The 22,951-nt window shown below is 31.6% G+C and overlaps 3 protein-coding genes across 4 annotated transcripts in view; all 3 read right to left on the reverse strand.

The window, feature by feature from the left end:
- LOC128386631 (transmembrane protein 98-like) overlaps positions 1-16,775 on the reverse strand; it is a 31,747-nt gene extending 14,972 nt beyond the window's left edge. The window contains exon 1 of the mRNA XM_053345690.1: positions 15,930-16,775. Within this exon, the coding sequence (XP_053201665.1) occupies positions 15,930-16,562 (633 nt within the window). The 5' untranslated portion in view covers positions 16,563-16,775. The remainder of the gene's footprint in view (positions 1-15,929) is intronic.
- A 728-nt stretch (positions 16,776-17,503) lies between these two features.
- LOC128386627 (uncharacterized) lies at positions 17,504-20,346 on the reverse strand. The gene is made up of 7 exons (XM_053345685.1): positions 19,904-20,346; positions 19,767-19,826; positions 19,251-19,418; positions 19,061-19,158; positions 18,657-18,990; positions 18,264-18,565; positions 17,504-18,165 (listed from the first exon to the last, which is right to left on the reverse strand). The coding sequence occupies exons 1-7, from the start codon at positions 19,989-19,991 to the stop codon at positions 17,866-17,868; spliced, it is 1,350 nt and encodes a 449-aa protein (XP_053201660.1). The 5' UTR covers positions 19,992-20,346; the 3' UTR covers positions 17,504-17,865.
- Positions 20,347-20,594: 248 nt separating this feature from the next.
- LOC128386630 (glyoxalase domain-containing protein 4-like) lies at positions 20,595-22,657 on the reverse strand. Of its 2 annotated transcripts, XM_053345689.1 has the most exons (5): positions 22,451-22,657; positions 22,201-22,324; positions 21,869-21,918; positions 21,084-21,744; positions 20,595-21,013 (listed from the first exon to the last, which is right to left on the reverse strand). In XM_053345689.1, the coding sequence occupies exons 2-5, from the start codon at positions 22,282-22,284 to the stop codon at positions 20,948-20,950; spliced, it is 861 nt and encodes a 286-aa protein (XP_053201664.1). In that variant the 5' UTR covers positions 22,285-22,324; positions 22,451-22,657; the 3' UTR covers positions 20,595-20,947. The 2 variants fall into 2 exon arrangements, with proteins under 2 accessions (XP_053201664.1, XP_053201663.1); XM_053345688.1 differs by lacking the exon at positions 22,451-22,657 and having other exon boundaries at positions 22,201-22,374.
- Positions 22,658-22,951: the final 294 nt, after the last annotated feature.

Consider the following 22,951-nt stretch of genomic DNA (forward strand, 5'->3'; position numbering starts at 1 on the left):
AACGAGGGTCAGGATGGTCAGTCAATAGATTCATCAACGTGGACATCATCTTTGGCTTATACAAACCTCATAAAGGAGGGTGTCGCTCAATTAAATTACCTCGTGAACTTGCAAACAAAAAGTGTCTCATTTCACCAGCGTGTGATACGAATTGCTTCACTTTCGCTGTTCTTGCTTGTCTCCATGCTCCAGCTCATAATCCACAAAGAATATCATGTTATTCACGGTTCCATCGACTTTATGACTTCTCTGATGTGCAAGGTATTGTTCCCGTTACATCTATCAACAAGTTCTGTAGAAAGAACAATGTGTCAGTGAATGTTTATAAATACGAAGTATCAACAAAAACAATCTGGCCAATCAAAGTTATGGATAAACAAAATCCAAAACATTGTAACCTTCTTCTACATAACGATCACTACTTTGCCATTTCAAATTTTAATCGTTTAGCTAGTAAGAAAGGTAGAGCTTATCATCATTTTTGTCACCGCTGCATAAACTCTTTCAGAGATGAAGAACGATTGAAAGCTCATTTAGAAGATTGTTTACTTCATAAAGCTCAACGGATCATTCTTCCTGAACCTGACTCACGGAATTCATACATAACTAGAAATGATTATCGAAAAGAAAGCCGTTTTCCATATGTGATTTACGGTGATTTTGAAACTCTATCCACTCAAGTTGAAGGATCAGAACGTGTTCTCGCTGACTTGGTACCTGTTAGCTTCGCACTTGTAGCTGTTGACTGGAACTCAAATATAATTGAAAAGAGACTATCCTTCGGTCGAAATCTTGGTCAAAAATTTTTCACAGCGCTTGTTGAAATAAAAGAAAAGTTGAAAAAACATCGTGAAGAAAATTTCAAGCCATTGTCAATGTCCGCACTTGATGAACATGAATTCGAGAATATAGAGAACTGTCACATTTGTGGGAAAAAGTTACATAGTGACCGTGTAAGAGACCATGATCATTTCACTGGTAGATTTAGAGGTCCCGCTCATCAAGCTTGTAACATCGCTTACCAGGTGCCATCCAAGATTCCCGTCATTTTTCATAATTTGAAAAACTTTGACGGACATATTATCATTAATGCTCTACGATCTGGAATGTTTGAAAAGCCACCACTATTGATTCCACACACCATGGAAAAATATATCGCATTCATTCTTGATGACTTGGTTTTCCTTGATAGTTACAGTTTTCTCTCTTCATCCCTTGACAATCTCGCTTCATCAGTTCCTGAAGTATTCAAAAGGTTTTTATTGAGTCAAGTGTTTGCAGCTGGAACACCTTTCGATTTATTAATGAAGAAAAGCTGTTTACCATATGAGTATTTCAAGTCGATTAATGATTTTGATACTGATCATTTACCACCAAAAGAAGCTTTCTACTCAACATTGACTGACTCTCATATCTCTGAAGAGATGTATGCTCATGTCAACAATATTTGGGATCAATTTGGGTGTACAACATTAAGGCAATTACATGACATTTACTTGAAAGTTGATGTTATTTTATTAGCTGCCGTCTTTGAAAACTTCAGGAAAACCAGTTTTCGACACTTTGGAATCGATCCCTGCCACTACTTTTCCGCTCCTGGTCTCGCATGGGCTGCAGCGATGAAGAAAACAGGAGTTAAACTTGGCTTGATCACAGATCCTGATATGTTATTAATGGTGGAAAAAGGTATTCGTGGTGGTCTCACTCAGGTATCCAAAAGACACGTTAAAGCTAATAATCCTAGCTGTCCCGATTATGATTCATCAAAAGAGCTCACCACATTAGCCTATTTCGATGTCAACAATTTATATGGCTACGCTATGTCCCAAGGACTACCAGTTGATGGCTTCAGTTGGGTAAATCCAGCTTATTTCAATGATATTCTCACTACAATAAGAGGTCATGGTCCAAATATGTCTAAAGGCTACATTCTAGAGGTTGACTTGGAATATCCTGACAATCTCCACGAGGTACATAATGATTATCCATTAGCACCTCATAAAATGACCATCACTGACGATATGCTTAGCCCATATCAAAAAGCTCTTTCACAAAGACTTTCGGAAATTGGGAATAAAAGCACCAAAACTCCAAAACTTGTGACCACATTCCTCAAGAGAGAAAAATATGTAGTGTTGGGTGCTACTCTTGGTTTTTACATTCTTGAAGGTTTAATTGTAACGAAAGTACATCGAGTGATTTCATTCAAACAGCAACAATGGCTTAAACCATATGTTGAATTTTGTACTAATCAACGAAAAGAAGCTACATCTCCATTTGAAAAAGACTTTTGGAAGTTGATGGTGAATAGTATTTATGGGAAGACCATTGAGGACAAAAGAAAACATACACAAGTTGATCTTGTGTTGAATGGTGCAGATGCTGAAAAACACTTGCGAGCTAATACTTGTGAGAATTTCCTGATTTTGGACGAAGAGAGAATGTTGTTTAAAATGAAAAAGAAGAGTGTCAAAATGGATAAACCAATTGCCATCGGGTTTGCTGTTCTCGAGATATCTAAAATGAAGATGTATGATCTCCATTATAATCATTTCAAACTGGAATATGAAGATCGAGTCCAGTTAATATATACTGACACCGATAGTTTCATCTATGAGATCAAAGGCCAGGAGCTCTCTGACATCGTGATGTACTCAATCAGTCATCTTATGGATACAAGCAATTACCCTGTTGACCGTCAAGAGTATTCAAGGGTTCATGAGAAAGAAATTGGATATTTAAAAGATGAGTTGGCTGGTGGTACCATGCTCGAGTTTGTGGCTCTCAAATCAAAGTTGTACGCTTATACCACGGATTCAGGGGAGAAAAAGCGAGCAAAGGGAGTCAATAGGGCAGCGATGCAACACGTAACATTTGATGACTACAAACAAGCCATTGAATCAAATGCTATTTTACATTTAAAAATGAATCGTCTTGGTTCTCATCTACATGAAATTCAATTACTTGAATATACAAAACTTGCCATCACCCCATTTGATAATAAAAGATATATTAGAAGTGATGGTATTTCCACTTATGCTTATGGTCACCATGTACTTCAAAATTAATCTCATATATTCATTATACTAAGAAATATATTATGTATCCATAATTTTTTCTTTCCTTAAATGAAATATTTAAAAATCATATCTTTAAACTCATTCATCTCTTTCATTAGTTTTCGCTTGCGGTATATTCACTTGATTCGCGATAAATGAATATTAATTACATGGTCATTCGATATTTTTAATATACAAGATTATTAGTTCCATACTCATTTCAGTTATAAGTCAAGAACCAATGAATTCAAAAAAGACCAGATATTTGAATATACAGGGCTATTCAACTATTTATCAACGTTTTACACAATTTTCTTATGAACTAAGAGTCAGAGAGACTTGAGTGATATGAGTTTGAGCGATACTCAATTGTCATATTATAAGATCAAGGTCATTCAGGTCATGGGTAAAATGACACATTTAAAGGTCATCTAGCATTGAAACAGTTATTCTCCACATTTTTAAACCCTGGAGTTTAGAGATCGCTGTTGTCACAGACCTTGAGATATTACAGTTTATCTGAATAACTGTTGAAAATCTTATATTCAATAAATTTATCATTAAGCTGTATATTATTCCAATTCATTTGTGACTGTGACCTTGATCCACAAAAATTCACATTATTTTATAATGCATTGCATGAGTACTTTTAACTATCAAAAACTAAATCGGTTATCCATTTTATCACGATTGAATTACTCGATTTAGAGTACATTCGGAACTTTTCCATGATTATAAAAAGATTGATTCCATCTTTTACCGAAAATAAAATTTTAAAATAAAAATTTATACATTTGATACTATTTTTAATGGCTCTTTTGTTATTTTCAACATGTTTTCCAATTGATAAATATTTGTTTGTACTTTTTACATAGTTATTGAATGAAGAGTATGTATAAATATAATGATTTATAGTGAATATGAAAATATTAGATATGTATTGGAAAAAATAAACAATGAACAGAATAGTATCTTTCTCAGTTTAGCTCGGTCAATGGAGGGGCATATTGTGGATTAGAAGCCAGAATATTCATATGATGAATTACTTGTGTTCGAAGTATATCAATTTCATTGAGATTAATTACCAAACTATAAATTGGACTGTGTTCAGGAGGTACCTTACGAGCCAGAATAATATTAATTGATTCTTGCAGATTATTTGAGTTGTATTGATGAACCATTGATCAATATCGAATCCATGATCTTTCAAGGCTGCAAGAATAGGTTCTGCTTCTCGTGTAAGACTTGTTAAGGCTGAGTGATACTCATTGAGTAACTAATACAAGGAGAGAAAAAACATTAGTCATTGAAATAATTATTCAGATACAACTTACTCTTTGTCTTACATCAAGATCGTGGTTGGGTTCCATTGTCTAGATTATAACCAAGTTATTACTTGAATACTGTATAATATTTAAATGTGAAACAATATGCTGCATTAATAACAAACAACTTAATGAATTTTACTCATCACTAGAAAATGAAAGGATAATCCCGAAGATAATCACAATTATATCTTGGACTTGTATTAAATAGAAGTTGACTTACCAAAACTATTAAATTTCCAACGTTTTTTATGAGAATTGACTTTAGTTTGATATAAACTATATAAAAATAAATTCTAACTAATCTCACTTTATTATTTCTTTCACTTGTTGAACAAACTTAAAACTTGACTCAAGTACACTGTTTGATAAATGCAGCTCGGGCAATGTTTTTGATAGGCCAACGATCGCTAATAAAAAAATTAAAAATCATCAATGAATGGATACAATAATCATTATGATAATGGATAGCTCATCACTAGAGACTAAAGGGCAACCCCGAAGGTTACCACATTAGACCCTTGGACTCGCATTAAATCAAAATATTATCTCATGTGAAGTCAAAATACAAATGAATACTTTGAGAGACAATATTCTTGTTTGTCAAAAAAAGGCGAAACTTGAAGTTTAGTTATCATTGAATCAATAAATGATGGATTGTATAAATAAATTTATACTTTTTCACTAAATACCAATATCACTATTACTTCATTCTAAGTAATCAACTTTTAGATTTTAATATGAAAATATTGATTAACCCTTTTGGCTTTTTTTTATATATTTTTTTACCCTTTTGACTTTTTTATATTTTTTAGCCTTTTGGGTTTTTTATACTTTTTTGTTTTTTTTTTATTTTATACTTTTTGGCTTTTTTTATTTATTTTTTTTGTTTTTAAGCCTTTTGGCTTTTTTTATTTATTTTTTTTTTGTTTTTAGCCTTTTGGCTTTTTTTTATTTTTTTAGCCTTTTGCTTTTTTATTTTTTTTTATTTTTTATTTTTTTTTTAGCCTTTAGGCTTTTTTATTTTTATTTTTTTTTTTGCCTTTTATTTTATTTTTTGCCTTTTATTTTATTTTTTGCCTTTTATTTTATTTTTTGCCTTTTATTTTATTTTTTTTTTAGCCTTTAGGCTTTTATTTTATTTTTTGCCTTTTGGCTTTTTTATTTATTTTTTGCCTTTTATTTTATTTTTTGCCTTTTGGCTTTTTATTTTTTTTAGCCTTTTGGCTTTTTTTATTTTTTTATTTTTTTGTTTTTTTATTCATTTTTTTTATCATTTTTTTTATTCATTTTTTTTCTTCAATTGGTTTTGGCATTTTATTGCCGACATCATTGAAAAGATTTTTGGATTTTTGCGCTTTTTCATCCCGCTTCTTTTCCGTTTTTGTAATATTCTTTTCCATTTCTTTTAGTTTGTCGCCTTCTTCTGTGACCAATTTTCGCTCATACATGGCTTTAAGTTTTTGATTCAAAGTATCTGCTGCTGCAAAATGTTTCCGACCTTTTCGCATTAACCATATTTGTTTGTTTATGTCAGTTTTGGGGATTTCCTTCATTTTCATTTTCCTCTCTTTCGCTCTTAATTTGGCTTTTTGATTTTTTGTCAACCCTTCAGGGTACCGCTGAGAACAATTACCACTTTCCATATTCAATAGTTAATTGAATTACACCAATTACTTAACTGTTTGAAATAAATAGAAAATTTGACAAATTGTAATGAAATAGAAATTTTTTTTTAAATCAGCTTCAAAACTCACATAAAAAGAAACAAAATCAACTTACTTCTTTGAAGGAAGAAAAACAAATGAAATATTTTTTACAATATTTTAAACAAATATGTCGACAAAAAAGACAGTGAAAGGCGAGTAGTCTTCAATAATGAGGGAAAAATGGAAAATTGAGGGAAACAAATTAGCACATTAATTCTTTTGAAATAAGTATTATCAACTAATTAATTTTTTAATTGGGAAAAAATTAATAATTAAATCAACTTATTAATTAATTAATTAATTAATTGCTTAATTAATTAATTAATTAATTAAATGATTAAATAATTTTTTTAATTAAATTCATTTTAGCTCATCTCTAGAGGTGAAAGGGCAACCCCGAAGGTCACCACATTCACCTCATGGACTCGCATAACAAACAAAAAACAACTTACCTCTTTGAGGGTAAAAACATAAATGACCAAAAAATTAACAAAAGTTAAAAGATAGTGAATATTAAACAAGTTGTGATTTTTGTGTTTACTAATGAAACAAGATTAATAAAATCAAGATAGAAAAAGCCGAATAAATAAATAAATAAATACAAATAAATTTCAAAATAAGCCAAATTTTTTAATTTAAAAAGTAACGTATAGGATTGGTAGGATAGTGGAAATTAGCTATTAATCCTCTCAGAATCTGTGTTTTTATCAAATCAATTTCGATTAATTCACAACATAGGGAGTAGGAAGGATGATCTTTCGACGGTAATTTCCGTTTGAGGATTTTTGACAGTTCATCAACTCCTGCGGGATTATTGGACCAATTTTTTATCTCTTCCCATCCTGAATTGGTGATTTCCTCCCTGAGTTTTGCACTGCGATTCACTAGAGCAGCCAACCGCATTCTTGCTGTTTCTTGACTTATATTTCGATGCGTCATCTATATGGAGAACTAATTTAGGTGATTTCAAGAATAAATCAAGTTCATCAAAAATAAAATGTCACTTTTAAAAGTTAATCGTTTAAAATTCATCCAAAATTCACAATTCACATTTTAAAGTTAATCGACTCAAGTTCAAACAGAGTCAACAATTTACACTTTAAAGTAAATCGACTCAAGTTCATCAAAAATACAATGTCGCTTTTAAAGCTAATCGACTCAAGTTCAAATAGAGTCAACAATTTACTCTTTTAAAACTTAATCGTTTAAATTTCATCCAAAATCTAAAATTGATACTTTTTATAATTAAACGACTCAAGATCATCCAAAATTCACAATTAACAAATTTTTAACTTTTTAAAGTCAAATCGTATTTTTTAATATTGACTCGGTCGAGGTTAGATGAAAAATGATTGATTTTCAAAGATTAGGGGCTGCTCCTTTAAATCAACCAATAGAATTTTACCAAAACCCAATATGAACACCCTGTATAATGAACCAGGGTGCCCTAAAGGGCACCCCGGTTCGAAACACACTATTGGCACATTTTCTTGATTTTGGACCACCCCATATAGAAATAGACTGCTTTAGTTGCCACCAGGGGGCGTTTTAATCGATGCTTGTATCAACCAATCAGAGAACTCCAACTGTGCCAGAGGTTCACTTTTTATACTACTATCACCATCAAGTGACAAAAGAACTAAAGTAGTTAAAACAGTTTATACTGAATATGGTGATGATGATGATGAAGTAAAAATTTCCAGTTCAATCATTTCAAATTTATTTAAAGAAAAGAATCAATTAATATTTACTAGAGCAAAAATTAAGGAAACAGAAGTAGAATGTTTGGTCGACACCGGAGCCGAAGTCTCATTACTTTCCAAACAATTAGCTCATAAATTGTCACTGAATTATCATAACTATAAAGGTCCGATTCATTTAACTGCAGGGAACCAACCATTGAAAGTGATTGGTGAAACTTATATTAAATTAGAGATTCCAGATGGTCCAACTAAAATAGAAATTAAATCACCTATGATCATTGTTGACACCTTGCCGTCAGGAATTGAGGCCATCATTGGACAAAATATTCTAGAAAAGGGAAAATTTTTCATCGATTGTAAACGGAGAAAATTAATTATTCCATTAAACCCAAAAGAAAAATTTGAAAACATAGATTTAAATTTTAAATCAAATATAAAGCAACTAACCACATCATCAATCGTCTCATCTAATTATGATTCGAATCAAATACAATCATCAACAAATTCACAATTAATTACAAGAAGTGACTATTCATCAACAATTAGTTTATCTTCATTATTTTCAGTCTCCGGTGATGGGGAAGAAAATTTTGTTGATGAAGAAATTTACATCAATAATATAATTAATGATTTAAAACTTGAAGTGAACAGTGAAATTCAACCCACAACACGAAACAAATTAAATGAATTAATAACTAAATATCGAGTGGTTTTCGCCACATCCAAAGAGTTAGGATTCTAATGTTTACTCTCACTCAATTGATACTGGAAATCATCCTCCAATATCTCAAAACCTTATCGAATGTCAGATTTGAAAAGAAAAGTAGCAGAAACTTCAATTAACGAATTAATAGATGATGGAATTGTTATCCCATCCTGCTCACCTTGGTCATCACCAATTGTATTAGTATCAAAAAGGAACCACAGAGATGCGATTGTGTAGATTATAGAAAATTAAATGAGATAACTGTTAAAGATAAATTTCCATTACCAAATATTCAAGATTATCTTGATAGTTTAAGAGGAATGAAATTCTATTCATTATTAGACTTAAGATCAGGTTATCATCAAATGGCAATGGATCCAAAGGATCAGCCTAAGACAGCATTTGTCACTCCAAGTGGGTTGTACGAATACACTAGATTACCATTTGATTAGCAAATGGACCTTCATCATTTATGAGGATGATGACTATTGTTTTGAGTGGATTAATTTATAATACTTGTTTAGTTTTTATTGATGATTTATTAATTTATTCAGAAAATGAAGAAGAACATTTAAGTAAATTAGAATTAATATTTACGAGACTCCAGAATGCAGGGTTAACTTTAAAACCTAATAAATGTTCATTTTTGAAAAAGAAAATTCTATTCTTAGGACACGTGATTAGTGAGAATGGTCAACAAGTTGACCCAGAGAAAATAATAAAAGTTCAACAATTTCCTACTCCTAGGACAGTTAGAGATATAAAATCTTTTGTTGCTTTATGCTCTTATTATCGAAGATTCATAAAAGACTTCGCTAACATCGCCCGACCTCTCACTAACTTAACAAGAAAAGATTTACCTTTTGATTGGGGGCCAGAACAAGAAAACGCTTTTAATGAGTTGAAATTTAAATTAACAACACCGCCAGTTCTTGCTCATTATGATCCAGCAAAAGAAACTCAATTGCGAGTGGACGCCTCAGGTTATGGTCTCGGAGCAATTCTCTTACAAAAGGATGATAATGGTTATCACCCTGTTGGATTCGCCTCCCGAATATTAAGAGGAGCAGAGTTACATTATCCAGTATCTGATAAGGAATGCTTGGCCATCGTTTGGGCAGTACAAAAATTCCAAGTCTATTTAGAGGGAATTAAATTTGAAGTAGTAACTGATCACTGTGCCTTATGCCACATTCATTCAAAAAAGATCCTTCCCGCTCGCTTACAGCGATATGCAATGGCCCTCCAATCATTTGATTTTTCAGTTAAATATAAATCAGGGAAAATTCATGCTGATGCCGATTGTTTATCACGATATCCTGTTGATGATATTGTCTATGATAATCAAAAGGATGAATGTGAAGAACTGTTCACATTATTAGTTAACCAAATTATTGAAGAAAAAATAGACTTAGTTGATGAACAACGAAGAGATCAACGAATCATAAAAATAATTGAACAATTAGAAAACTTTCCTCATTTAGATCCCAAAGAAAGAAAATTAATTTCTAAGTATAGAATTCGAGAGAATCTATTATACCGATTAACAATTAACCATTATGGAGAGAGTTGGAATATAGTTATTCCTAAAAGATTAATTAAGCAAATTTTGCATGAATATCATGATTCGATCTTGTCCGGTCACCCAGGGATCTTTTCCACTTACAATAAAATTAAACAACATTATTGGTGGCCACAGATGAGTAGAGATGTAACAAATTACGTTCGAAGTTGTCTAATCTGTCAATTAGATAAAAGAGGAAGTGGAACCTTAGAAGCTCCATTAAAATCAATAATTGTTAATAATGCATTCGAGAAAATTGGAATCGATTTAATTGGTCCCTTCCCAACATCTAAGAAAAATAATTATATTATAGTATGTACCGATTACTTTACACGATGGGTAGAGGTTGCAGCAATCAAAGATATGACCGCTGAATCAACAGCGACTTTCCTAATTAACTCGATCTTCCTCAGACATGGTTGCCCCAGAACAATTGTCTCAGATCAAGGTAGAAATTTTATATCTTCAGTGGTTGATCAAATTAGAGTTTTCTTCCAAAGTAAATGGTCATTTTCGACCGCCTATCACCCAGCAACAAATGGCTTAACAGAAAAGGTCAATCAAACATTATGTTCAATGTTAACTCATTATTGTAAAAAAGAAAACACTCAAAAGTGGAGTGAATTAATCCCGGTGCTGGGATTCGCTTATAACTCGAGTATAAATCAATCTACGAAAGCCTCTCCTTTCTATTTACTATATGGTCGTCAACCAACCTTACCCATTGATATTATAATTAACAACCAGACATTTAAACAATTACCATCTAACTTAAAATCAACAATCGAAAAATGGCCTGAGATTTATGATCAAGCAAAACTTTACTCATTGAACTCAAAAGAAAATCAAAAAATTCAACATGATCGGAAGAAATTACGAACCTATCAAGTAGGAGATGAAGTAATGTACAAGCAATTTCAGGGACCAAAGAAACTGAAACAAAAATTCAAAGGACCATATAAAGTAATAGAAAAACAAGGAGACACCACTTATAAAATATTAAGAACAGATAAAAAGGAAAAAATGAGACGAGCGCATAGTAACCAACTCAAGCCGTACTTTCATAGAAATTTAATCAATTTAGTAACAATTTTAAGCATACTCACACGAGTAGAGATGCTAGAAATTTCTCCTTTCATTAGTGGTGAACCTATTCTATGGAGAAAAACTGATTATCACCCAAGAAAATCAGCTCAACAGGTCTCTGTTATACTAGCATTTTCAAACCCATGTAAAGAAATCCCAATCGTTCTAAAAACAGACAAGGAAAGAAATGAATCCATTACATGAGTATAATCCAGCCATGTGTAAATTAGTAAGGAGATTTCTAGACAAATTTGAAGACCATTGTTCATCATTTATTGATGAAAATTACATAAATCCTATTCGTAATATACCGAACGTAACAACCCAACCAGAAGAAAATATTATAAAAATAAGACGAGAAATAATCACTCTGGGAACTGTAGCCACCACAATAATAGTTGGTGGAATAGTAATTAGTGGCGTTAACTATTTATATAAACACATTTTCCCTCCCGAAATAGAAATACAACCAGTACTAACAGCCATCGCAGAGTCTAACCAAGAATATAAGAAGTTGATAAAAAAACAGTTTGAACAATTACATAATGTAAGCCAACAACTGTTTTATATTCAATTCGATGTGAATCAACTGCCTCAATATTTACCAATATTAACATTTCAAGCCGCCGATACAGTAACGCAAGCAAATAACCAACTTAACCAATTAAAACATTTTAATGAAACCATTAGAGAAGCTAAACCAAGGATTGATAAGAATTTCTTTAAATTCTTCAAAATTATTTTACCATGCTCACCAGAATGTTCATTAGATGAAATTGAAAATGTTAATGTAAACGTATACAATAACGAAAGATTTCCAACATTAATGATAAATTTTACAACATTTTTACGAGATACCACTAACCAAATATTTCAAGCAGATGCATTTACATTATATAATAAAATAATACACACTTGTAAAGTTACATATAAAGGTCCAGAATATGTATTAGTCAACATCACTGATTATCGATTCTGTGAGATTAGCGAGAAGGATTTGAAAGGTCATAATCCTATTTTTAAGAAAGTATCGAATTGTAAAGAAAACTTGAAGAAAATTGAACTTTGGAAGAATGAAGTTTGTTTCAGCAATAGCCCTAATGTCACCACATACGCAGAAACGATTCAAGTTAAACAAATGGGAGAGCAGTATTTAATACATTGTGCAGGACACCCAATTACTTTATATAGTAATATTAAATATATTTGTCCAAATAATGTGATAAGATTATCAAAATATACCAATTTTACTATCGATGACCTAGAATATACAGTTCAAAAGTTCCAAATTCACAGTCAAGGTTCACCGGTATCAGAACATACACATGCAATCAATTTACGATTAACTCAACCATCGGCTAAAGAATTACAAATTGAACCACTTGATTTCACATTAATCGATGAAACTCAAGAGAAAATTGAAACAAGTATCAATCACCTTAAAATCAATTGGAAAATGAATGTACCAATGTGGATTTGGATACTTATTAGTATTACCATCAGCTTCTTGTGTTGTGTTATTGGTTGTAGATTAATCCCTTATCCAAAAAGATCAATAAACTCTGTGATAGTTGCTAGAGAAAATAAGGAAAATAAGGACGTTATTATACCTTTACATCAGTGTTATTAATACAATTAAAATCAATGCTCCGGTGCTGGGGCAGGTTTTCGAATTTCTCCGGTGATGGAGATAAAATTACTAATGATAATGATAAATTATTTGGTAATGGACATACAATTAATAAAATGAAAATGTTCTTTTCACCCGGTGATTGGGTTTTCGAAGTTCTAATGATAAAAGTTTAATTAACCCGGTGATTGGGTATTAAAATTTAAATTTATGATAAAATTTCAATCAACCCGGTGATGGGTAATTTAATACTTATTATTCAAAACTCCGGTGATTTGGGGTAGATGAATAATTGAAATTCTCTTCTTTCTTTTCTTTCCTTTACAATTAGGATGGAAGAAGATTGGAATAAAACAAACGCTCCTCCACATCCAAAACTACTCGCTTTTCAAAAGAGTATGGAGAATTTAAAGATAAAATCAAAAAATAATCATTCGACAACAAATAAACAAACACAATTAACGAACCAGAATGCAAATCAATTTAGATTAATTTCAACAGCATCAATATTCAGAAAGTGTTACTTAATCCTCTCAATCTTTGCATCAAAATATACCAATTATTATGGTCACGTTTGGAGACCAGAATTAGTGTCGTCAGAATATGAAATAAGTGGTACACCCAAGGAAATGAACAAATACACAAAACTAACGGTAACAGCAAATCATCCAGATAAATTAGAGATCGCTCATCACAACCTGGTTAAATATACAGAAAATCTACGTAGACAAAACAGCAGAAATTCAACACAAGTAAAACTTTTTCATTTGCCCGAAAAACATTGTTCCCTATGTTTTAGACTTGAGCACACAAAAATGAATTGTAATTTTTGTTCATATTGTAGTGAATTAGGCCATTTTAGAAGAGATTGTCCTGAGTTACCTTTTAAAACTGATCATCAAATTAATATAAATATGGTAAAGTTAACTCCAGAAAAAAATTCACGTATAAAAGAACAAAGGAGAACTCGACGACGGGAGTTAAGGTCAGCATATGGAGGAAAGCCTTGGTGGAAAAACTTGAATAACCCGATTGCCGAACACCTAGAAAAATATATCCCAATTGGTCCGAAAAATAATAAAAAAGATACCTTGGCACTTGATATTGAAGGTGATGGTAATGGTGGTGTTGGTAGTGTTCATCTTTCAGGCTGGTTTGGAAATCAAATAAGAATCCAAACCGTATACTACGCACAGGTTAAAAATGAAAATATAACGAATCCATTAACTAGAATTACAGGTTTACAAATTAATGACATCTCATCTGGATTATCCTTAGATGAAGTCTCAATGCAAGTTGCAGAACTATCCATCGGCAGAAGACTAATAACACAAGGAAAAGATGATCTACACAAGTTAGGCCTAACCCCAGACAAACTCAAGAAATATTTTATTGAACACTTAGATCTTCAGGACCTTTGGCCAGGTAAACAACCCATAGGATTAGTCTCCCTGGACAAATTCCTATTCCACGATCATCAAAAACTTCGACGAGAAGACACATCACATGTAACAATTGGCCATTCACCAGAAAGAGATGCTCGTGTTACCCTTAAGGCGTACATGCAATTATTAAAACTAAAGGAAAATAATATCACTATCCCTCCAGCTGAGGTCGTAAGAGAAATGGTAAAAAATGGACAGACGATACAACATTGGCTTGAACATGAACAGTCAAAACCATCATATAAAATTATCAACTTTTAATAATCATACACTTAATAATATTTAACAAGTTTTTTTTACCTTGTAAATAATGTCCGGTGCTGGGCAATTTTATATTAATAATAACTAATTTATTATTGTAAATCAACGAGGACGTTGATCTTTTCTATGTACCCCCGAAGAACTGTAACCAAACTGGTTAAACAACCAGTTTCTTTTGTTCAACCAGGTACCACCTCTCACGTGGTACCTGGTTCATTCTATTGGTTAAAATTTTGGTAAAGATGAAGAAGGTGAGTGAGACAATTCTCTCCCTCACCACCAATATAATGGCCGATTTTCGGCCATTTTCCTTATGGAGATTTTGGGTAAAGTAACCCTGTTTTCGTAACAATAAAATTACCTTTTGTTAAGTGCTTGTTTCTCTCCAGTTGTTTCATTTAATGTTTACAACCAAATTAACAGGATGTTTATTGTTGGCTTGGCTTAATTATCACAATTTAAATCATCATTATCATCAAACAATTACCAATGAAAGTTAAATCATCAACAATTACGAGGATCAGATGATTTAATTTCATTTTTTTTACTTCTATTATTTCAATTACAATTAATATTACAACTTCTTCAAGGTTTTCATCGTCTTTTGATTGTGTTATTTAAATGGCAACAATTAGTTAAATTGTTTACCAAGTTTCCAATCTTGATGATGTAAATAATTTTACCATCAAAGGCTTCAATTGATGATAATTAATTGATTTGTTTAATTACTTGTTAGATTGTCATTGCTTAGGATGAATCAATAATCATCATCTAGCTGATTAATTGTGATTAACATCACTTTAAGTGCTCTAGATTGTAATGATTAAAAGTTTCCAATGTTTCTTTCAAGGTAATTAACTGGATGATGAATAAATTGTTTAGGATAATTAATCAGTAATTGTTTAAACTACTCATCATTTAATAGGATGATTATGGTAAAGTGAAACAAGTCAAACCAATTAAGTTTGTCACTGGACAGATACAATTAAATTGTTGCCAATTAACCTTTTCAAAAGTCATCACAATTTAAACAATTTAAGGTTAATTTTAATATTCAATTTTTATCATTAAAACTTAAATTAATTAGTTAATTAGATTAATATTAATACAATAATGTTCACTACTCATTGAATGAGTAAAAGTAATTATTGTTTCAACAATTAGCACGAAAACTATTTCAACGTCTGAGACTCGTTCATACAACAATTAACGTAGCAATTAACTAATAACTTTCATTTTTCTTATTCTAATTACTTTCAATATCATAGAAATACTTAATCACTATTAAGAGATGAAAAGTCCACTCATTTGAATGAATATAATTCTGAATCGAATATGATATTTACAATTAACTAATTAGTTATTTTGGCGGATATTTTTTTCTCAATTCTATCGAGGTAATTAGCTAATTCGTAAGGCTTACAAGCGGTAATTAACTTACCTTCATTTGTTGTTCCAATTCATCGAGTGATTCTTGAATCCAATTACTTTCAACATGACACAAGTACTTAATCACAGTCGCGAGATGAGAAACGGACAAAACAACGGCCAAACAACGAGCCTCGAGTAGCCGAGCGTCTCCATTGTACATGGACTGGACAACATCATCGACACGTGGAGATATTTTCTGAGCGATTCTAATGATCTCCCATAATTTCCGCTGTTGGTCATCTTGATGATAACTATTGAGAGCGGCCATTGTTGCCTCAACAAGCCGACCAGTCAAATGATGGCAGGACTTAAGGATAGCCAAACAATGAGGTATTAGTCCGGTAACATCATCGACCCAACGAGCATCGGCCAAAATTTTATCGATCTCCGGATGAATGGCAACATCATCGAGCTCAATTGAATTTGATGGACCAAGTGAGTGACCATTAACTGTTGTTTTCGATGAGGATGAAGATGGACCAAGAAGACCAGCATCAGGAGTAGCATCGGAGGACAAATTTTTGAATAAAAAGTCACGTCGGCAGTAACGTTGTTGACAGATGACAATTAGAGCTGCAAGTGAACCAAGAAATATTAAAATTAATATTCCAATGGCAAAGATAACAACAGTTTCCATTGGCATTTTCAATGACCAATCAATGGTCAATGTGGTCAGTTAATCAAGAGTAAACTATTCAATACTTATTATATATAAGAAAAAAGGTAAAAGTGACCAAAACAGAAATGATAACAAAACGATTAACCATAAAAGTGACGGGAACAGGGAAAAGTAAATTGTCAATAGTTAACTGATTATATTCACTATTTGGTTACTTGATGTTCACACCTCTGGTTACAGTTGAAGGGACACAATTAATCAACGATTATCAAGCTAAATTGTATGTGAACGTTTAATTGTGATAATCAAAGATGAAACATTTGAAACTTGTATCACAATGTTTAAGGTGTTTACCTTTTTTCTTATGAGTTTATTTCTAGCGTCAGGTAACCGATCATCCTAATCATCATTTCCAGTTTTCCCAAGGAGAAGGAGAAAGTTCAACGATCCTCATCATCTTCAGGGTAAAAAAATGACCTTTGTGGTTGGTGGCCGTTCCCTCTCTTTCTTTTTCTCTTTCTTTTGGTAACTTTTCTTTTCTCAAAAAGTCCAAACTGGTTTAGAAAAACTTTCACATTTCTCTTGAGTATTTATATTATCATCATCTTCCTCTAACTTGTAATCATCTTTCAAACAATTTAAACTAAATTACTCTAAACAATTGTAGAATCATCTCTCTTTGGTCAGTATAATGGCCACTGGTCAGTTTCTTTCATTTTCATTCAGGATCAATTTTTGTAGCATTAATTGTTTTCTCATCATAAATATGAATCGATCATTAGTTTTACTCTTAATTGTGAGTTTCCAATTAGTAAAACTTTATCATAAATAATTAACTTCGCGTTATTACTTTTGATTATTTAGTGGATTAGTTTTTCAGATTAATTTTCACTCTCGTTGATCAGTTAATCACATTGATAAGTAAATAATCAGTTTTGTTGTTGTTGTTGTTGATTAAGAAAATCTTATATTTAAAATAAGTGTATTATTCAAATAGTCCAATTGAATGGTTGAAGATTTGTCATTTACAATACAATTGAATGAAAACTTTTCAAATGTTTTTGTTTTTGTTTTCTATGAAAGGTTAAAGTGTAATGAGATCAAAAAAAGAAGGTCAAAACATGAATGAATTTACAGGAATTAGAGGTGATAAATATGATAGTTTTTGCAATAGTAGATTTTTGTTTACGTCTTTTTTGCATAGAGGAGAAAACTTTGATTTTGCTTTTCGTTTTTAAACTTGACAACAATCACAATGAGCCTTTGATTATAATTTGATTGGTGATTTTGATTGGACGTCATATATATCTTAATTATATCCATTGATTTAGTAACAATCTTCCGGAGTTGGATCGATAAATTTGTTCAACCAATCATCTCGCCAGAATGTTTCATAGCATTTAGTATCTTCGTCAAAAATAATTTCGCGATTTAGTTCAGAACATAATTTGGTTAATATTGCTCTTCCTTCATTAGATGAAAATGATCCGTCCAGGTAAAGTCTTTCGAGATTTTTACAGGCATCAACGATAATTCGAATGCAGGCCACAGTTATACATCGACTTACAACTCGAAGCTCTTTTAGATGTTTCAAATTACCAAATAAATGGCATAACGAGTCTTCTAACTGAAATGAGAAGGAAAATTTAATGTTAATCATTTAAAAATCAAAATTTTCGGTTAAAAGTGGTCAAGAGTAAAGGTAAATTGTTCGTATACACTTACTTTAGGTGTAAGAGATCCGTTAAATTGAAGTCGCTCAATTTTGGGACATTTATCTGTCAACACTTTAAGATCACATCCCGAGTCAAGGCATAAATTTTTCAAATTGGGTAAGAAGTTCACTAAATACATTTGCATATCACAGGTTGCATATAATAATTCATCTTCCGATACATCATTGAGTCCACAATTTAATACATCGTCAAAAAATTTGATCACAAGAGTCTTTAGGTTCGGTAAACTGTTGAAATCACGAGCGGCTCTTATTGTCTCAACATATTCAAGGACCTCGAAATCATGAGAATCTAAAGTAGAAGAATATAATTAATAAATGATAAACGATTACTACTTTATATCTCTTTCTCTCCCTTGAAATAGAATCACAATTGAAATTACCATCTTTCTTATTCCATTCAAAATGTTCGAGTTTTGGAAAAGTATTATGGAAAACAACCATCAAGGGGAAAAATCCATAAACACAAAGTCTTCGCAAGTTGACACATTTTTGCAGCAAATTCTCATAATTTAGTGGACTAAAGTAATGAAAATCGTCGACAAAATCAATATCCAACTCTTCAAGAGACTCATGGAACTGGAAGGAATCATCAATCTCGAAATTACCAGACAAATGAATGGATTTCAAAGAAGAAGCAATTTTAAGTCCTTGGGTTATATCGATAGTTGGCATTTCTTTGTCGAAATCTTTAGCTTTTCTAGAAAAAGTCAGAATCTGAAATAGAATAAAAATAGAATAATATAAGTATCGATGACCAATCAATTGTTAACACTTTTCTAAGTACCTTAAGATTTGGTAAACTTTCCATCAAGCGAATAAAACTATCTTCAGATAGAGTTGTGTCCGATACACAGAGGCCTTGAAGGTGCTTAAAATAGTCACCTGATATTCAGAGATGAAGAGAAAATCAGAAATTAGAAAAAAAAATAAAGAAAAATTTGATTCCAATGGTGAAGGAAAAGCGTTTAAGTTACCAATAAGATCATAAATGATAGGCCTCGGAGAGCAACCATGAATTCCAATGCGCTTCAAATTGGGTAAAAGGCTGAATAAAAATTTAAGATTTCGTCTTCTCAATCGCTTGTTTTGAGCTATGACATTTTGACCTTCATAATCTTTGATGATATCACTAGAAACGTTGTCTGTATAATAAGATAGATAGAGAGAGAAAAGGTTATTAAAACGAAACAGATATTTCAATGTAAACACCAGACTCAAAATTGGAGCAACAAAGATAAACACATAAGTAGCTAGAGAAAAATAGAAAAGCAGAAATGAGAGAACATGAGAGAACATGAGAGAACATGAGTTTCCAATGAAGTAAATAGCACAATAGAATAGGAAAAACGTGATAACTATTCGAATGGGTGAAAAAATAACAAAGGAAAACATAATCTACATAGAAAACAGTGTTAGAGGTTAGAGTTGAACCCAATTTAAAGTGATCGGTGTTGTGTCACAATTGATGGAAAAGGTGAGATGATAATTACAGTATAAGGTTTCAACTTTGGTTCCAAATTTGAGAATTAGATTATTCCAATGGCGACAAACTATACAACAAAGAGAAGAAAAGAAAAGAAAACCAAATAAGATTAGACCAGAAATGGATTCTAAATGGAGAACTCACCTCGTCTACAATTGAGAACATCGTTTAAATTTGTAAGCGAATGAATTATTTTGACCAATATTTCATTGGGAAGATAATGAACATTCATTTTTCCTCTTCTTCTTCAGTAGAACAGAATTAACTAAATTGTGGTCACTTGAATTTCGAAAACGTTGAATAAAAACATAAGATCAAAAAAATCAATGGAGAAGAAGAAATTTAAAAATCTAAGTTGGTGTTTATAGACAGAAATGATTAAAACAAAAAAGGAAAAGGATTTGAGACTTTATCTGGAATAGATCATGAATTATCTTGAAACCATCAACATCTAATTGATTGGTTGATTATCTGGTGAATTAAGGTTGAATTAACAACAATGACAATGGAAAAAAGCACAAAAAAGAAAAGAAAAAAAAAGCAAAATGTAAACAAAAGCGTCGAAAGGGAAGAAGAGAAAGAGAAAAGAAATTGAAGGAAAGAGAAAAAGAGAAAGTGAGAGAAGGGAAAATCTGTTGAGAGGGGAAAACGAATTTCAAATGGACCAATTGGTTAATTATCTTCTCTCTAATTGATCGACAATCGAATGTTCAAATTTAACATCTTCGAAAGTCCAAATTGTCAAAGGTGAAAGTTAACAAAAATTTTCAAATTTTTTCTCCAATTCAATTAATCAAAGCGGCGATTTTTTTAATAACATTGATAATCCGATTCCTTGGTTTTCATTTTCTTTTTATTTAAAATACTTTTGAATTGTTTCCAAGTGAAAGATAAATTAATTGGCTTCACATTTGATTAATCACTACTAATTAGATGATTAGTGTAATACAGAAACAGAGAGAGAGAGAGAAAATAATTGCGAAAATCACTAATCATGAACAGGAATTTTAAAAAAAAAGCAAAATGAGAAAATTAAATGAAACGATCAATTGATGTGAATTTGGTTGGAATGGCCAAACGAAGAGGGAAATGGCGAATATGATTAACGTCCAGTTAATCGTAACAATCGACTGTTAATTGTGTTGATAATTTACAATGAGAAACCAATTGATTGGTGATAATTTAAATTTACTCTTCCTTTCGACCATCTCGTCCACCTCTTTTCTTCCAAACAGCCGATTCATCAGCCATTGCCTGTCAACAATTAACAATACAATTCGATTAGTAAACAGAATTAACATGAAAATATAAGATCAATTCTCACCTGATTTAATAGCTTTTCGGCATCCGGATCAACGGCAGCGAGTTCAGCAAAATTTTCCGCTCCAACAAAACAGATCTCATAGTTATCCGGATCTAAGAGTATGAGGACATGAACATCGGATTTACCTGGAGTTGATAGAGTAATTAAATCGTGAAGGATTTTCAATCCTCTATTCTTGACCGATTCATTGATTTCCAATAGTCTTGGTGAAGGTACACCGAAGGCCATTCTACCCCAGCCTGTAGCATGATCGACCTGAGATTCAATACCAACAAGGTTAAGTTTACATTGATCATCAGCATAACCGAGAGTAACTTCATCATTAGATTGTGAATAGATGTTTAAACCAAGAAGACCAGACCAATAATCAATTGATTTGGTTAAATTGTTAACGGAAATCGATACTTGGGTAACTAAATCATTTCCTTTACGAATGACCAAAGGATAACCATCAGGATCTTTAACATCAACCTCATCACCGATCAGATTGAACTCTTTTTTAACACCTTCCAATGCTCGAGTTGATTCAATTACGATTTTCCTTAAATCATTACCAATACCATAAGAGGGAATTGGATAATTGTAAGTTAATTCAAAGATGAAATTGTCACTTTCTGGTCCATATCCAATCATTGTTTTGCTCCAGGCGTTTTGGTAAGGCCTAAAGGGGAAAAGATAAAATTAAAGATTACTAATTGTCATTGGAAAATTAACTATCAGCTAATCAATTGATTGTGAGTAAAATCGGGTGACAATCAATGACAAAACTGTTACAATTAACTTACCCATTACAAGTTGCTTTGCAACCTTCATCAAACTCTTCATGACGAAGTACCTGAAAGAGTGAAAACAATTAGTTAATTACGGGTAATTAAAATGTGAATCTTGTGACGTTTATGGTTAAATAAAACATTCTAAGGACATTTGATCAATTAGACAATCTTTAATTTGATTGCTGAAAGACACACAAATTGTTGACTTTGTGTTTTTGCTTTCAATTTTTGGAAATAATTGAAAGTTAAACAATTAAACTGTAGAATTACAATTAAATTTAATTTAGAAAAATGGTCAATATTTTTGGGAAGAAAATTGAGAAAAAAAAGAAAATTGTTCTTACGGTCATTCCAAGAATATCTCGATAGAATTGAATTGAACGAACTCGATCTCCGATCTTTAAACACCAATGAAGAGCTCGGGCCATGATCACAATCAGTTAATTGGCAATTCGATAACAATTTAAACTAAATTAATTGAAAGTGAAACAGAAAATGTGAAAATTTGATTGGCTCACATTGACTTTTAATCTCAGAAGATGAGGAAGATGAGGAAGATGAGAGTGACTTTTAGTTGCAGAAAAATTAACTTACCGCGGGTTAATTTGATTCTTTAAATTGGAACAATTTAACTAACAATTAGAATTATGATCTTTTGTTGTATTCCACAATTATAATCAAATTTATCGATGATATAAATGGATGAACGAAGGGAATTGTATATGAAGAAGTTTGATCGTAGAAGGAAAAAAAAAGTTGACAATCGTTGGAACGAAAAGTTTAATTGTAATGGATGCAGAGAATAAACTAATTAGAATAGTAATTAACTAATTAACACAGAATAGAATAGAAAATAGAGAAATCAATTTAATCATCTGTTTCCCCCTGAATTGTGAATTAAATGACGATTAATCAATGGGGGAAAATGAATTTATATCTCAATTCATGTCCTTCTCTCTCTCTGATTGATTACAATCAAATCATAGTTAATCTTTGTCTCTCTCACTGATTAAACAATTAAGCTTTTCCCCTGAACAATTAACATTAATCATCTTCATTAAGTGTCTTCAACATCTTCATGTCCAATAAAAATTA

The sequence above is a fragment of the Panonychus citri genome, unplaced genomic scaffold, assembly GCF_014898815.1.
Source record: "Panonychus citri isolate SS breed McGregor unplaced genomic scaffold, ASM1489881v1 Contig00072, whole genome shotgun sequence".
Taxonomy (NCBI): domain Eukaryota; kingdom Metazoa; phylum Arthropoda; class Arachnida; order Trombidiformes; family Tetranychidae; genus Panonychus; species Panonychus citri.

Excerpts from the sequence above, each read along its gene's own strand:
- LOC128386627 (XM_053345685.1), bottom strand. The coding sequence starts at position 19,991 with ATGAATGTTCATTATCTTCCCAATGAAATATTGGTCAAAATAATTCAT. Across the intron at positions 19,159-19,250 it reads TATCATTTATGATCTTATTG|GTGACTATTTTAAGCACCTT; the intron begins GTAACTTAAACG and ends TCTGAATATCAG. Across the intron at positions 18,566-18,656 it reads TGAATGGAATAAGAAAGATG|ATTCTCATGATTTCGAGGTC; the intron begins GTAATTTCAATT and ends CTTCTACTTTAG.
- LOC128386630 (XM_053345689.1), bottom strand. The coding sequence starts at position 22,284 with ATGGCCCGAGCTCTTCATTGGTGTTTAAAGATCGGAGATCGAGTTCGT. Across the intron at positions 21,919-22,200 it reads GAGATATTCTTGGAATGACC|GTACTTCGTCATGAAGAGTT; the intron begins GTAAGAACAATT and ends TCACTCTTTCAG. Across the intron at positions 21,745-21,868 it reads TGCAAAGCAACTTGTAATGG|GCCTTACCAAAACGCCTGGA; the intron begins GTAAGTTAATTG and ends TTTCCCCTTTAG.